We start from the raw sequence: 15,517 nt of genomic DNA, 5'->3' as shown, positions 1-15,517 counted from the left end.
GGGCGGGGGGGGGGGGAGACAAGAGTGCCTTGTACCACTGTGGTGCAGGCCTGATCAGGATTGGCTCCTCATGGCATTTTAGAATTGCCTCTTTTAGGCTTTTAAATGTTGGGCAACGTTCCCATGTTGGACACAAGGAAGCTGCCACATCTAGTATGATTCGCAATAGAAGAAGCCTTCCTTTCTCTGTTGAGAGGTTATAGGAGTTGCTGGCATCAGTGACACTGTGGAAGCAACATAGGCAGAAGTGTGCCCCGGTTGTCCCTAACATACAGCTTTTCCATAGAAAGTGCATGCACGTTGGGCATGCCAGCTATTTTAGCTCTGTAGATTGCAAATGTACCTTTCCCTGTCCTGTTAATGCAATTTATGTTGACTAGAATGATCCACAGTGCTCTCTGCTGGCCAACTGGGTGTCAGTTCTTAAAGCATGCATCTGTTTATGTTTCTATATTACACACACCCCCACACCATACCATACACCACACCACTCTTCTACCACAGTGCATGAGGTAGTATATAAATTAAAACAGTACAATAAACAAATATAAGATCAGAACAGTGAAGTCAGTACGAGCTGTTCTGATTTTGGAAAACAGCCTCCTCTGTGTTCTCAGCTTTGCTGTTAATGTATGCAGAATTATTTGTCAAAATGCTCCATTCAGCAAACAAAAAGAATTTGTGTTGTTACAGGTAAGAGGAATGACATGTGCCTCATGTGTTCATAAAATAGAATCCACACTTATGAAAATGAAAGGGATTCTGTACGTCTCAGTGGCTCTTGCAACCAACAAAGCCCATATTAAGTATGATCCTGAGATTGTTGGCCCTCGGGATATTTTACAGATGATCGAGGTAAGTTTTTCTGAGCATTCGTAAAAAGTATTTATAACTGGGAGAGATGAATTCCCCAAAAGGGAACGCAGTTATCAGCAGTCCCCAGAGCTGGAAGCTTGGAGCTGGTTGAGCCCATTGCGTTACTAGAGCAGATAGGATACCCTGAGCAGGTAATATGAAGGAGCACCAGTAAAATGCAATGTATCTTTAACATTGTACCATAGATGCTTACACATCTTTCACCAGCCTTGGGCTGTCGGATGCGAGGTTCCATCTCCCAGCCTTTGGGGGGGCCCCGTTGGTGCCCGTCTCATCAGTTAAAAGTCTTGGCGTGGTCTTGGATTCCTCCCTGTCTATGGAGACCCAAGTTGCATCTGTTGCCCGGACTGCTTTTTTCCACCTGTGGCAAGCCAGGAAACTTGCCCCCTATCTCTCAGCCCGGGACCTAATGACAGTGATCCATGCAATGGTCAGCTCCAGGCTGGACTACTGTAACTCACTCTATGCAGGGCTTCCCTTGGGTCTGATCCGGAAACTACAACGGGTCCAGAACGCTGCTGCTCGTGTCGTGATGGGTGTTCCATACAGGACACATATTACACCAATCCTACAGCAGCTTCATTGGCTCCCCGTGGAATTCTGGATCCGTTTCAAGGTGTTGGTTTTAACCTTTAAAGCTCTAAACGGATTGGGACCAGCATACCTGAGGGACCGTCTCTCCCTGTATGTGCCCCAGAGAGCGCTTCGTTCAGCGGGTAAGAACTTACTGGTGATCCCTAGTCCTAGGGAGGCTCGTTTAGCCTCGACCTGGGCCAGGGCCTTTTCGGTCCTGGCCCCAACCTGGTGGAACTCTCTGTCTGAGGACACTCGGGCCCACCAGGAGATCTTGTATCATTTCGGCGGGCCTGCAAGATGTTCCACCAGGCTTACGGTTGAGGCCAGCGTCAGGGCCATCATTGAGCCTCCCACCGGTCTCCGGTATTCAAGTACAGCTCGTGTGTCTGTCTGTCTCCTCTTTGTATGCTGGGGGCAGGAATGTGTAGCCAAGTATATCAGGTTTTTGTATATATATAATTTTAATTGCTGAATTTTATTGTAGAATCTGCTATGTAATTGTATTTTATGACTGTTGTACCCCATCCTGAGCCCACTTGTGGGGAGGGTGGGTTAAACACCGAATAAACTAAACTAAAACCAAATGCCTAAATACTTGTTTTCTGAATGAATCTTTTCTTCCTACGCCCAGCTTACATACCTCATCAACTTTCGAGATAAGGTGTTTGAGTAACTCTTGTATACTAAAATACTTTCTTGATCTTCTTGCAGAGTTTAGGATTTAAAGCTTCCCTCGTGAAGAAGGATAGATCTGCTAGTCACTTAGATCACAAACAAGAAATAAGGCAGTAAGTTTTGAAACTCTTGTTTTGATCTGATAAGATTCAAAGCACTGTGTGTGGGCACAGCATAATGTTTTGATCTTCTCCAGCAGTGAATTTGCATGTGGCCTTTAGCCCAGTCCAGTTTACGCCACATGACATTTGAAATGTCTTTTTGCCACAAGAACAATGATAAAAGCACCAATGTGCAGTGAAAGCCACAGCCTGTCTTTCAAGGTTTGCATAATTTCTCATGATGTGACGTTTTCACACATCTTTTTCTTTCATGTCGTCAGATGGAAGCGATCTTTTGTCATCAGCCTGATTTTCTGCATCCCTGTAATGGGGCTAATGATTTACATGATGGTTATGGACCATCACTTGTCAGCTATGGATAAGCAAACAAATGCAACTCAAGAGGAAATGGAAGTGCATCATTCGTCTATGTTCCTGGAGCGCCAGATCTGTCCTGGATTATCAGTGATGAATTTGCTTTCCTTTCTACTGTGTGTCCCTGTACAGGCAAGTACAGTGTTTTAAAGGGTGTTTTAAATACCCAGTCTGCAGATTGTGCTAAATTCCTTTTGATTTTACTGAAGGGTTGTTTGCCAAACTCCTGGCCATCTGTAAACACAACTCTTAGTTACACATCTGTCCTGGTTATCATTCCTGTCCGGGGTCTGAGGCGCAGCCCCTGGATTTGCCAGGAGGAGGGGACAGGAGACAGATGCCCCAGCAGACACCCGGGCCAGAACCTGCCAGCACAGGAGGGAGGGAAAGAAGCTCCCAAGCCTCAGAGGCTTAGAAGGGGCAGATGGAGGCCAGCAAGCCCCACCCTCCAGTGGGAGTCTAGGAACCCAGGCAGGGAGAGTGAGGACAACCAAGAGGAGGCCAGGCCAGAGGGAAAGGGTACAGGCAGCAGGGACAGCCAGCCAGCAGCTAGCCAGACAGAAACCTTACCAGCAGTAGAGGGTAGGCAGTCAAGGCACCACAGAGCCACGCCCCAACCTGCAGGCAGGCTAGAAGGGATTAGCCAGAGCCAGGTGGTGCAGGAAGGCAAGCAGCCACAGCTGGAGCTGCCTGAGGCACTCTACAGGAAAAGCTTGGCAGCCAGCCAAGAAGGCACAGGTGTGCCTGCCCCAAGTAGCCAGCTCCCTAGAGAAAGCTTGGCAGCCAGCCAAGAAGGCACAGGTGTGCCTGTCCCAAGCAGCCAGCTCCCTAGAGAAAGCTTGGCAGCCAGCCAAGAAGGAACAGGTATGACTGCCCTGGACAGCCTGCAGAGCAAACCCAGGGGCAGTTTTCTGAGTCAGCCAAGGGCGTGGCTAGAGTGCCAGAAGGGGGCATGGCTGACAGATGGAGCAGGGAATTGGTGAAGGGATAAAAGGGAAGTCCACACACAGGGTGTGGGGGGTTGTTGTGAAGGAGGAGTGATGGAGTGAAGAAGGATGACGAAGAAGGAGAGAAGACGCGAGCGAGGAGGAGGAGGAGGGCTGTTGAAGAAGGAGAAGGAGAGCAGTGTGAGGGACAGCTGGGGCAGGTTGAGCAGGCCGGCGAGTGGACTGAGAGGGTGTCAGGGTGATGTATACCTCCCCTCCTTCCACAGAGCAGGGTCCTGCAGTATCCCTGATGCCCCCCTTGGGTCAAAGCCAGGCACTGCAGTGCTCAACGCTGTGGCGACCAAAGAAAAACCTGGCAAATGCCTTTCCCAGAATGTTGCAGTGAGTACTGATCCCATATTCTCCCACTCACCACTGAAAACTGAAAATAGTAATGCCTGATTATTTCCTGTTTGGGAATTTATTTTGTGAAATGTGTGCTTTACACTTACCTTTAAAAAACTCCCAAAGTTTACAACAATAAGAATAAACCCTGCTTCTGACACACAACAGGTCAGCAGCAACAGTGGCACACAGCTGTATACGTGGTTGTTTTTGAATGAGAATGGCCTCTTTCCCTTTCCCTCCACTTGAGGACGATGGTTGGCCCAAAGGTCATTTGAGGAGGAGGGGCTGGGTGGGCTAATGGAAGGAGCCTGGTTGTCTTGTTATAGTGAAAGACGGGGCAGAAGTGGGATCTGCACTTTCCATACAATCCTTTGCAGAGATATTCCAGAGTACTGATCCATTGATTTCCGTGGATTTAGGCTGCAGTAATTGTGTAGGGTTGGACAGAAAACCAGAGGAGAAAGGCCGCTCACAAATTCTCCAGTCTAATTTGTAATGACTTTCGTAAGAATAGTTGTGACTTGTGCATGATACTCTGTGTTTAGCACTGAAATGTAATTGTTGCTGTTGTTCTCCTTACAGTTGTTTGGAGGCTGGCATTTCTACATCCAAGCATACAGAGCCCTGAAGCATAGGACTGCCAATATGGATGTCCTGATTGTTTTGGCAACCACCATTGCCTTTGTCTACTCTTTGGTGGTTCTTCTGGTTGCCATGGTTGAGAAGGCAAGGGTCAATCCAGTGACCTTCTTTGATACACCGCCAATGCTTTTCGTGTTCATTGCACTGGGGCGGTGGCTGGAGCATGTAGCAAAGGTAAACAGAAAAGGCAGCAGCTCTTGTATCTGGTTTGGAGGGAAGGGCTGAAGCCTTTCCAGACTATTTGTACGAGCACTCCCTCCTAGCAGTTTAGTCAGTTACATGATGCTTGTAGCCAACGGTGTATGTTGGTGAAGCTTAAGACATCGGATGACAAACTAACTTCCGTTAATGGTGGGGAAATGGTGGCTAAAATCAGTCCTCCGCATTCAGATGTCTCATCGCTGATTCAACTACAAGGCATTATTGAGTGATCTTAATTAGTAGCCTTTTCCTGAGTGATCTAAATTCTGAGTTCCACCAAAAATGTTTAGATTTAGCCTGGCAGGCGTTGAGGTCCCTGGATCCTGATGAACTTGGCCATGTATGTATGTACTCAGAATAACCTTCTGCAGCCTTCTCTCCTGCCTCATGTCAGGTACCCAAATGTTTGTGTCCAAGAAACTGAGGTTAATGGACACTAGGCATTTAATCAGGTTTAAGGAACTCTGGGAAAAATCTCAAAGTCATGTCTTGGGATATTGCAGGATGGGAGAGGGGGAAGACTCCTGAATCTACTGCTTAAAACCAGAAATAAAAATCCTATGAGGTTACCCTCCTTTAGGAGATCTGGTATACCAAGTTTGTTGATTTCCCTGATTGTTTTTCTTTCATTTTCTGTCCCAGCTTTCAGGCAAAAAGAAGGCCCAGAGGAGGACTGCCATTGTCTTATTTTACATTCCTTGAACCTAAAAAGCACACTGTTTATATAACTTCTATTGATTGCTCTTTCAGTTCTAATTTAATCCAGCCATGCAGAATTTACCCTGATGTTTATATACCTCCCCAATTTTGTAATAAGGAAGCACCAAATTAGAGTGTTTTATTGCTTGATCTGTGTGCCCCCCCCCCCATTCCTTTGGTATCAGTCTGTCAGGGTCATGGCCCCTGCCATAAACTATACTTTACAAACTTCATACTTGTAACATTAAGTCCCATACTTTAGGGACTTAATGTTAACTGTTATGCTGGGGCTTGATATTTATTGACATGCTGTGTAAAATTTTGTGTGTAAAGATCTTGTTAGCTGACACAGCCTGGGAAAGCAGGCAGAGAAGCTTATCTGTCTATGTTGAACTTTTAGCAAGAAAAAAGCCATTGCCATAGATACATAACCTTGATATTCTAGACTTTATAAAAAACCATTCTCTTAACTCGCATTCCTGTAGATATCTACTGTAGCTAGATTCTTTCCCACATTCGCTGTAGATAGAAGGGGGATTGGGTGGTGGGAATGGGGCTCTGCTTAAATGTCTATATATGCTGGGTATTGGGAATCAGGCTTTATTCCTAACAAAGAAAGTTTTGGGCTGCGACTAATGCAGTCGTGGACTCTTGCAGTGAAGATTCAACTGGCAGATCCTTAGACAGTCAAAGATCTGGAAACGAATTGTGGCTCTCGTGGTCTTAGCCAGTTTTAATGCTCCTCCCATTAGGGCTTAGAAAAATGTAACTTTTTCTGTTGATCCTAATGATTGTCTTGAGCTATTTATCTGCCAGATACAGCAGCTGCTTGTAGGAATCCAAGGGCAAAGAGACATGCCATTCTAAGTGAGATAGAAGTTGTTTAAACATGTATTTACTGCCCTGGAAATAAATGCCACCAAACCTTACAGAGTGTGTCTGTCTTTGCTCCCAAAATAGATAACAGAAGGAGGAGTGCACTTGCTCATAACATAGTTAAAATCTATAAGGTATCTTTCCAGGCTAGGTTGCAGTTAATAGTTAATTTCATAGCTTGTAGTAATTCTTAAATGCTATTTGAATGTATATGTAACTCCAATGTTTTTGTAGGGAAAAACATCAGAAGCCCTTGCAAAATTAATTTCTCTACAAGCAACAGAAGCGACTATTGTTACTTTAGGCCCAGACAACAACCTTGTGAGGTATTATGCTTTTGACTTTTAAAGTTTTAATTAAGGAATGAAGCCAAGGCTCATGCATCATGATGTTCTGTCTTTCTGGCGCATTGCGGCATAACATAGGACAGTGTTTCTCAGCCTGTGGATTCAGACGCAGAAGTTGCAAAGCCTCTGAAAGTGGGCTGTTGGCCAGCTCTCCCTCCCTAATGGCCACCCCCGCCCTCCGCATCGCTCTCTCCTCTTCCTCCTTGCCAAACTTTCCCCATTTTCACCTCCCTCTTTCTTTGCAACAATAATGGCGGGGGGAGAGCCATCAGGCAACTAGTAACTTTACAGTTATACACACTTTCCTCTATAGAATAATAGTGCTGTATGAAGATTATGTGTGAAGTGGCTCCTGTAAAAACCAACTTCAGTGCTTAATTTGAGGAAAGGCTTTGATCTGTATTTTGGAAACTAAGACCTGACCTTGGAAATAATATCTTCCATGTCACACATTAGTTGATATTTTCTTCACTGCATGTGCGTGTTGATTGCTTAAAGAATGAAATAAAATGTGTCCTGATAGTTACTAGATTGAGTTTTTTAGAATCTTTAAGCAAATTAGAGGGAGTAATGGAGAAGAAGAGGGCAGTCACAGGCTGGAGTGTAGCCCTCATATGCAAGGTTGTGTACTTTGGAATGCCACTTGCCTGGGGTTCATAGTAGGATGTGATGTTTGTTGGTTTCTCAGGAACTTGGCTGGCCACTGTAGCAAATGGAATTGCTGGACTAGATGGGCACCAAGATCATACTTCGCCTAGAGGTTCAGAAAGCCTTGGGTCGACCTTGGATGGGTCACTGTACCAAATAAATTTGAGCTTGTGGGTCATCATATCCGAAAGGTTGGGAACCACTGATGTAGAAGACAGATCCCTGCCCTGGTCACCTTGCTCTCTAAATTATGGGGAGAGAAAACAAAGAGCAGCAGTTATGTATACATGGCCTTCTTTTCAGTTAGGACTAACAAATTAGGCCAAAAGTTCCATAGCAGAGGTAGGTATCAAAGACGCATTTGAAGAGGGAGAGGAATAGAATGTGCAAAAATTGAGCAATAAGAAATGCCTTGCTGACATCATTAACTAGATCCTGTTTTTACCTTGTTTTCTCAGTGAAGAGCAAGTTGATGTTGAACTGGTTCAGCGTGGAGACATTGTCAGAGTGGTCCCAGGAGGCAAATTTCCAGTCGATGGTCGTGTTATTGAGGGACAGTCTAGGGTGGATGAATCACTCATCACAGGCAAGCGGACTCGCTTTATACTTAGTTCCGGGAATGCTGGGGAAATGGCTTGCTTTCCCTGCTGTGTGTTTATGTGTTAATAGCTAAGGCTTGGGATGTGGGAGAGGCAGGAAAATGCACACATTTTGGGAACTGACCCCCCCCTGCTCCTGCTTTGTTGGTCTTCGTTTTGCCCAGGTGAAGCAATGCCTGCGAATAAGAAGCCTGGCAGTGCCGTCATTGCCGGTTCCATTAACCAGAACGGGTCCCTGCTGATCTCTGCAACCCATGTCGGAGCTGACACGACCCTCTCCCAGATTGTTAAACTTGTGGAAGAAGCACAGACCTCAAAGGTACTTCCGAGAAAGGACGTTAACAAACGAGCAAGTAAAGCTTCCATCTGGGTTTCCCCCCCAAGATTCAGGATAGCAAATACGTGGCTTAGATTTTAACGATGTGTTTAATTCCCTCCCGCATCGATGCACACTTGAGTACCGCACCAAGTCGCCCTCGGGAGTGGGTGGGTCAGAATCCTCGCCGTTCTTTGTCCCCCGTCCGCCTGTTCCCGCTGCTTGGCATGCCAGCAGCAAATCCATTCAGGTTGGGTGCTTCAAGTCCTGTACGGACAATACTGCATAAAAGGGAAATAAAAATCATTCGTCTGCAGAAAGAGGCTCTCCGAGTTCCTCATACCACAGAGGACTTGGAAGAATGGATTATATCTTTCTTTCTTTCTTTTTTTTCATTTTAGGCCCCGATTCAGCAGTTTGCAGACAAACTTAGTGGCTACTTCGTTCCTTTTATTGTTGGTGTTTCTGTGGTCACACTTTTTGCCTGGATAGTGATTGGATTTGTCAATTTTGATATTGTGGAAACCTATTTTCTTGTAAGTAACTACTAGTTAATCTTCTGTAAATGTTTGTGGTGATAATGAGATTTTTTTGTGATAAAGATCTGTTAAACAGTCTTGCCTTGCTTGAATATTTATAGTGTCTGTTGTACAGTCTCAGTATGCCTTCAGTTCTCCAACCTGTGTGTTGCGATAATAGCACGTCATCAACCATGTGAGATTATGTTCAGATACTGCAACTAGACTTGCTCCCTTTTTTTCATCTGTTATTTTTAGGAATTGACAATCTTGCTTGTACTATCAGGCAGTGATCCAGTTTTCTTTAAAAACGTATTGTGAAAACTTTCTTATCCAACACTGGGATATCCAGAATGTGCAGTGAATTGGCATCCCAGAGGGCAAGCCCCCTCCACAATATCCTGTGTCTTGAGGAACACACACACCTGCCTTTCCAGCTGGGTGGTGGGTACTGATGTTTCCAGCCATTACTGGGCTTCTGACAGCTGACGCTGCCAGCTGGGGTCTCCCTTGAGTGCCTCCTTCCCTTCTGCCTGCCTTGAGATGTCAGGAGCCGGCTGTACCAGAGGGGTAGTTGAACTAACTTTCTGGTTTTGGCCACGTTTTTATAAGTGTGTATCTTGTATACTTACTTTCTATGAATGTATACATTGTATAATATGTAAATTATATGCCATTTTTATATTTATGGGATCATGATTTAGGAATTACCAGGTCCTGATTTTAATGGAGAAGAACATAATTGCTATATGCACAAAGGAGTGGATGTATGTTTGCAGAAACTGTGTACATTCTGACATTGTCTAATTTTTGAACATGCAAGCCGGATGCTTCATATCCTTTTTTTTGTGCTGCACCCCATCTCAGCCACTCAGGATGGGTAGCAATATGCTAATTATTCTGCCTTTGCCCTCCAAAAACAAATGGAAAGCTTTCGGATGAGCACCATTCAGTCAAAAATGCAATAGGCAACCATGGTTTAGAACTTCTCATCTATTTTGTATTTTCTGTCCTCTCTACACTCAGTGTCCTAAGTTCATTTTTGTTTCCATGCAGCAGCAGTTTTTATTGCTAGAGTAGTGACTATAGTTTAAGAGCCCCGTGGCGCAGAGTGGTAAGCTGCAGTATTGCAGCCCAAGCTCTGCTCATGACCTGAGTTCGATCCTGGCGGAAGCCGGGTTCAGGTAGCCAGCTCAAGGTTGACTGAGCCTTCCATCCTTCTGAGGTCGGTAAAATGAGTTCCCAGTTTCCTGGGGGTAAAGTGTAGATGACTGGGGAAGGCAATGGCAAACCATCCGGTAACAAAAAGTTTGCCAAGAAAACGGCGTGATGCAGTGTCCCTGCATGGGACACTGACTTGGTGCTTGCTTGGTGGTGCTTTACTTTTACCTTTAGTGACTATAGTTATGGTTTGGCAATTCAGACAATGTGCCAAGGTATAGTTTTTTCTTCAAGCTTGCCAGCCAGTCACCAGACTCTTTCTCTGCTTCCTTATCCATGGCATGGCATAATGACTAAATAGAGCAAAAGTGCGTGGGCCAGCCCTTCTAGCCCTTGTGAACATGTTCCAGTTCATTTTCTAAGCTACTCATCATCTTCTTTCCTCAACAGGGATACAATAAGAGCATTTCCAAGACAGAAGTGATAATCCGCTTTGCTTTCCAAGCCTCCATTACAGTGCTGTGCATTGCCTGTCCTTGTTCATTGGGATTAGCAACCCCAACAGCTGTGATGGTGGGCACTGGTGTTGGAGCACAAAATGGCATCTTGATCAAAGGTGGAGAGCCATTGGAGATGGCACACAAGGTAAGAAATCTGGTTGGGAGGGGGGGGGCGCGTTTGAGCCGAAAGGGAATGTCATGATCTCTTTGGCAGTATGTCAGTCTCCTCTTTATTTCAGACTTAATGGGCATGCTCTGAAAATGTGCTTGACCTCTCAGCAATTAATGACGTGTTGTCCACTGCTGCAGGTTAAAGTCGTGGTCTTTGATAAGACAGGGACTATCACCCACGGAGCTCCAGTGGTTATGCAGGTCAAGATACTTGTGGAGAGTAACCGGATGCCTCGCACTAAGATTTTGGCATTGATAGGGACCGCAGAGAGCAACAGCGAGCACCCACTGGCAACAGCTGTAACAAAATACTGCAAGCAGGTAAATAACATCTACCTTAACATTTTGAAGGTGAGTAAGAAAAGAGTTCTTGTCAAAGGATGTCCTGCTGTGGTAAGCATACAGTTACAAGAACCTGGCCCAGGAATAAGCAGATCTTTTGGGCTGAAAGCTGCCTGCCTCTGGGATCTCTGCCCACTTTTGAGGACAGCAAGTTGGCAGAGTTGGCATTCCGTTTCCAGCACCAGCATCCAAGTCAGAGTCCTCGAAACTGGGTGGAGACCTGGATCACCCCCTTCTCTCCCACGTGATTGCACTTTGAGGGCACATCACCTTGCTACCTGATACGTCAGTCCAGCGGCAAATGTTCTCAACCAATGGTTAGCAGGTTGAGGGACTGTTATAGTGGGGGAGGATGAATCCAGGAGGCGGTGTGCCCACCTCTGATCTAACCCTGTGCTTTGGAGCCAACTCAGTATACTTTGCTGAAGTCCTTCTTCACATGCATGCAGTTTATATGTCTTCCTTCAGCTTCATACATTTTTGTATTTTATTCCTTCGACTTGCATGACAGCTTTTGATTTGGCTGTATTTGTTCTGCAGGACAGCTTTGTTTAATCAGTGTAGGGTTTCTGAATCCTGGGCAGCATCTAACAACTACTACTCCTTTTTAGGCATTGGACACAGATGTTCTTGGCACTTGTACTGATTTTCAGGTAGTCCCAGGCTGTGGCATTAGTTGTAAAGTTTCAAATATTGATGCCTTGCTACACAGAAGTGAGCGCATTGAAGAAAACAATGTCAGAAATGCAGCCCTTGTGAAAATTGATGAGAAGGTGGATGAATCAATGCAGCCTGCCTTGATTATTGATGAAGAGTTACCAGGTAAGGGATGATGTGTGTGTATGAAGCAAAGCTAGGCAAGCATTTGACTTTAGTGATAGTAAAAGTGTAGAAGCCCTTCTCTACTTGGGAGGCTAGCTTGAGTTGTGCATACTTGAATTGAACGGCTTTCATGACCTGAGATATTTGTATGCAGCAAGATTCACATCCTCATTCTTAGTTAGAAATGGCACCCTAATGACTGACCCGTTTTTTGTAGTAGAAACTTTTCAGTTCATCAGCTGCATGAAGTAAAACCTCTGTTGCAGCAATGGGTGTGCAAGGATGGAAGAACTGTGCGCCTAGCCATTGGAATAATGCAAACTAAGATCCAAGTTTTCAGACAATAGGCTCATATGGGGAAACCCTTCATACTGTAGGGGGGCATTGGCTTGCTTCCCACAGAAGTCCTCTGCACGTGGAAAACTACATTGTCAGGAATGAAGGCTAGGAAAAAATGCGTGCCATTTCAAACCTGTGAATTCCCTCTCCTTCAGCTTGAGGTAATGCAGTCAGCTGAAGTTGTTCCATACGGTACTTTCACTCATGTAACTTTGTTCTAAGCATGCTGCGTGTGCATTACTCGACAGCATAACGAGTGTTTGCCACAAATAAAGGTTTAGTGTTCATGGGCAGTTGTGCATGTTACTGAATAGACTTACGTTTAGATAATGGAAATACTGTTCTCCTTTCAGTGACATGGAATGCTCACAAGTATTCTGTTCTCATTGGCAATCGCGAATGGATGGCTAGGAATGGTCTTCTTCTAAAAAACGAAGTTGATAATGCCATGACTGAGCATGAACGCAGAGGCCGTACTGCTGTTCTGGTGGCTGTGGATGGTAAGCTGGCCACTTGGTCTCCAGTTCTGAACATGTCATATGAAGAAGAGGGGTGAGGAAAGTAGCTGACTTGTGTAGCTGGAAAGGTTACACCAGGGCAGTTATTAGGGTGAGATGGTTTTAATTTTGGGCCTGCCGCTGTGAGATACAGGAAGGAAAACAGAATCGTTGAAGGAATCCAAGTGTTGTTCTAAGCAGAGAAGTTCTCCATGTCCCTCTGGCAGTGGAGGAGAACTAATGGAATTGTTGATGATGTCTGTCTAGGGGAGCTATGTGGCTTGGTAGCGATTGCTGATACTGTGAAACGAGAAGCAGCACTCGCCGTCCGCACCTTGAAGACGATGGGCTTGGAAGTTGTTCTGATGACTGGTGACAATAGCAGAACAGCTCGATCTATTGCTTCCCAGGTAAACTGCTAAATTGCTGACATTAGCCTGCCGTGCACTTCAGCCAGCAGCGTAACAGTTAACTGTCCAAAAACTGGCTAGGCTGAAAGTGTAAATACTACACTCAGAGTAGTTACTGTAGGTGTTAGGAGTGTGTGACATAAAAAAAAGAAGCAGATGGACAGTGGAGTGTGGTGACATTTGCTCCACACTGCTTAGCCAAATGATAATTAGCCTTCGAAATGTAATAAATTTGTGAATTTGTTCTGTTGTTTCCTTGGTTAAATAGTGCTTTGGTAGCCAGTATGAAGCCCAAGTAATTTTTCTCTCAGTTATCAGAATAATCTGCTGAGTAGTTTATCAAACAATAAATCCAAGAATAAGTTTTTATACTGAGGAAAATGGATCAATAAACACACAAAAGTGATATTTGGATGGCTCTGCAGTGCATGAATCTGGCATAACCAGGGCGTTTTTTCAGCAGGAATGCAGTAGAACAGAGTTCCGGAACCTCTTGAAAATGGTCCTGTGGCTGGTGGCCCCGCCCCCTGATCTCCAGACAGAGGGGAGTTGAGATTGCCCTCCCCGCCTCTCAGCGGCGCAGAGGGCCATTTAGAGCCAAAACACACGTTAAGAAATACCTAGGTTCAGCACGTGTTCTCTTACCTCAAGGTTTGCTGGGATCTGTAGGCGTCCTGGAAGCTTAAAGTAGGCGTCCTGGAAGCTTAAAGATCTGTAGGCGTCCTGGAAGCTTAAAGTCCTGGAAGCTTAAAGGATCTGTAAGCGTCCTGGAAGCTTAAAGGCGTCCTGGAAGCTTAAAGCTTAAAATACAGGCGCCTGTATTTCCCTTCCCCTTTTTGCTGCTCTGTAAATGCTAAACTTTAAGCTTCCAGGATGCCTACAGATCCCGGCAAACCTTGAGGTAAGAGAACACGTGCTGAACCTAGGTATTTCTTAACGTGTGTTTTGGCTCCTAAACTCCTCTCTGCCTGGAGATCAGGGGCGGGGCCACTAGCCATGGGACCATTTTCTCTGGGGGCAACCCACTGAGTTCCACCACCTCTTTTCCCAGAAAAAAAAGCCTGGGCATAACCAACCAACTGGAACTCATAGTGATGAAAGGAAGGTGGTCTCCCCTGCCTTGGAGCAGGTCATGGTGTGCCACTCCTAAAGAAACCCACTCTGAACCCAAGAGAGCTGAATAACTACAATCTAGTCTCAAATGCGCCATTCTTGAGCAGGGTAATTGAACAAGTGGTGGTTGGGTAACTTTGGGGATTCTTGAATGAAACAGATTGTTTGGGTACGTTGCAGCCTGATTTCAGGCCTTGTTATGGGACTGAAATGACCTTGATTGCCCTGGTAGATGACCTATGCTAGGAGATGGGCGAGGGGAGTGCGATTCTGTTAATTCTCCTGGACCTCTCGGTGGCTTTTAACACCTATCAATCATGGTGTCCTTCTGGGAACTGCCTTTTGGGTTTGGGGCTGGGAGACACTGTTATGCAGTGTTTTCAGTCCCCTTCACCTCTGGCCTATGGGGTTGCACAAAGTTCTGTCTTGTCTCCTATGCTTTTCAACATCTACGTAAAGCCACTGGGAGAGGTCATCTAAAGGTTTGCCCTGAGTTGCTTCCAGTACGCAGGTGACACTCAGCTCTATTTTGCACTTCCAGCAGAATCCCAGGGAGGCTGTGGAAACTCTGGACAGGTGCCTGGAGGCAGTTTTGGGGTAGCTGAGGACTAACAAGCTGAAATTCGATCCCGGCAAAACAGAGGAGCTACTGGTGGGGGGAAGGTTTGGCTCAGGAAATGAGATATCTTTTGTTCTGACTTAATATGAATGTACACATATCAGGAGAGGGAGTGCAGGAAGGGACTCGCGTGGCGCTTTCTGATATGCTTAGAGTGATGCTGATCGCCACTTTGGACTCAGGAAGGCATTTTCATCCAGGCCAGATCAGCCAGGGATCCTGGAGGTGGTTTGCCTTCCTCTGGGCATAGAGCAAGGGGTCACTGGGGGAGGTGAGGGGGTGGGAAGATAGCTGCGAATTCCCTGCATTGTTCAGGGCACTGGACTAGATAACCCTTGGGGTCCCTTCCAGTTCTGTTTCTATAAACGGAATTGAACCTCCCCCTAAAGTAGCAGGGGCTGGTGGACTCGGGCCTTAAGTTGGATAGCAGGTGTCAGCAGTGACCAGGTGGCTTTCAGCAGCTTCAGCTGGTGAGCCAGCTGTGGCCCTTTGTGGGTGGGAAGGACCTTGCCACTGTGTGTTATGCCCTGGTGACATCCACATTAGCTGCCCCCTTGTGGTGGGTCCAGAAGCTGCCGTTGGTGCAGAATGCTGTGGCTGGAATGTTGACCGAGTGGGTTGTAGGGACCGTATCACTCTAGCCTTGTTCCATCTGCTCTGGCTCCCTACTTGCTTCTGGGCCCAATTCAAGGTGCTGGTACTGACCTTCAAAGCTCTGTACAAATTGAGGCCAGCCTATCTTAAGGGATTGCCTTCTCCC

At 45.9% G+C, this 15,517-nt stretch overlaps 1 protein-coding gene across 1 annotated transcript in view; it reads left to right on the top strand.

Moving 5' to 3' along the window:
- ATP7A (ATPase copper transporting alpha) overlaps positions 1 to 15,517 on the top strand; it is a 57,365-nt gene that overhangs the window by 32,522 nt on the left and 9,326 nt on the right. Inside the window, exons 7-19 of the mRNA XM_054996003.1 lie at positions 694 to 855; positions 2,164 to 2,240; positions 2,510 to 2,735; positions 4,520 to 4,753; positions 6,590 to 6,681; positions 7,809 to 7,936; positions 8,114 to 8,268; positions 8,667 to 8,801; positions 10,395 to 10,589; positions 10,754 to 10,936; positions 11,569 to 11,779; positions 12,472 to 12,618; positions 12,883 to 13,025. Of these exons, the coding sequence (XP_054851978.1) occupies positions 694 to 855; positions 2,164 to 2,240; positions 2,510 to 2,735; positions 4,520 to 4,753; positions 6,590 to 6,681; positions 7,809 to 7,936; positions 8,114 to 8,268; positions 8,667 to 8,801; positions 10,395 to 10,589; positions 10,754 to 10,936; positions 11,569 to 11,779; positions 12,472 to 12,618; positions 12,883 to 13,025 (2,088 nt within the window). The remainder of the gene's footprint in view (positions 1 to 693; positions 856 to 2,163; positions 2,241 to 2,509; positions 2,736 to 4,519; positions 4,754 to 6,589; positions 6,682 to 7,808; positions 7,937 to 8,113; positions 8,269 to 8,666; positions 8,802 to 10,394; positions 10,590 to 10,753; positions 10,937 to 11,568; positions 11,780 to 12,471; positions 12,619 to 12,882; positions 13,026 to 15,517) is intronic.

Source organism: Eublepharis macularius, chromosome 13 (genome assembly GCF_028583425.1).
Source record: "Eublepharis macularius isolate TG4126 chromosome 13, MPM_Emac_v1.0, whole genome shotgun sequence".
Classification (NCBI taxonomy): Eukaryota; Metazoa; Chordata; class Lepidosauria; order Squamata; family Eublepharidae; genus Eublepharis; species Eublepharis macularius.
The sequence above is the reverse complement of the archived record's forward strand: the minus strand, read 5'-3'. Positions and strand labels throughout refer to the sequence as shown.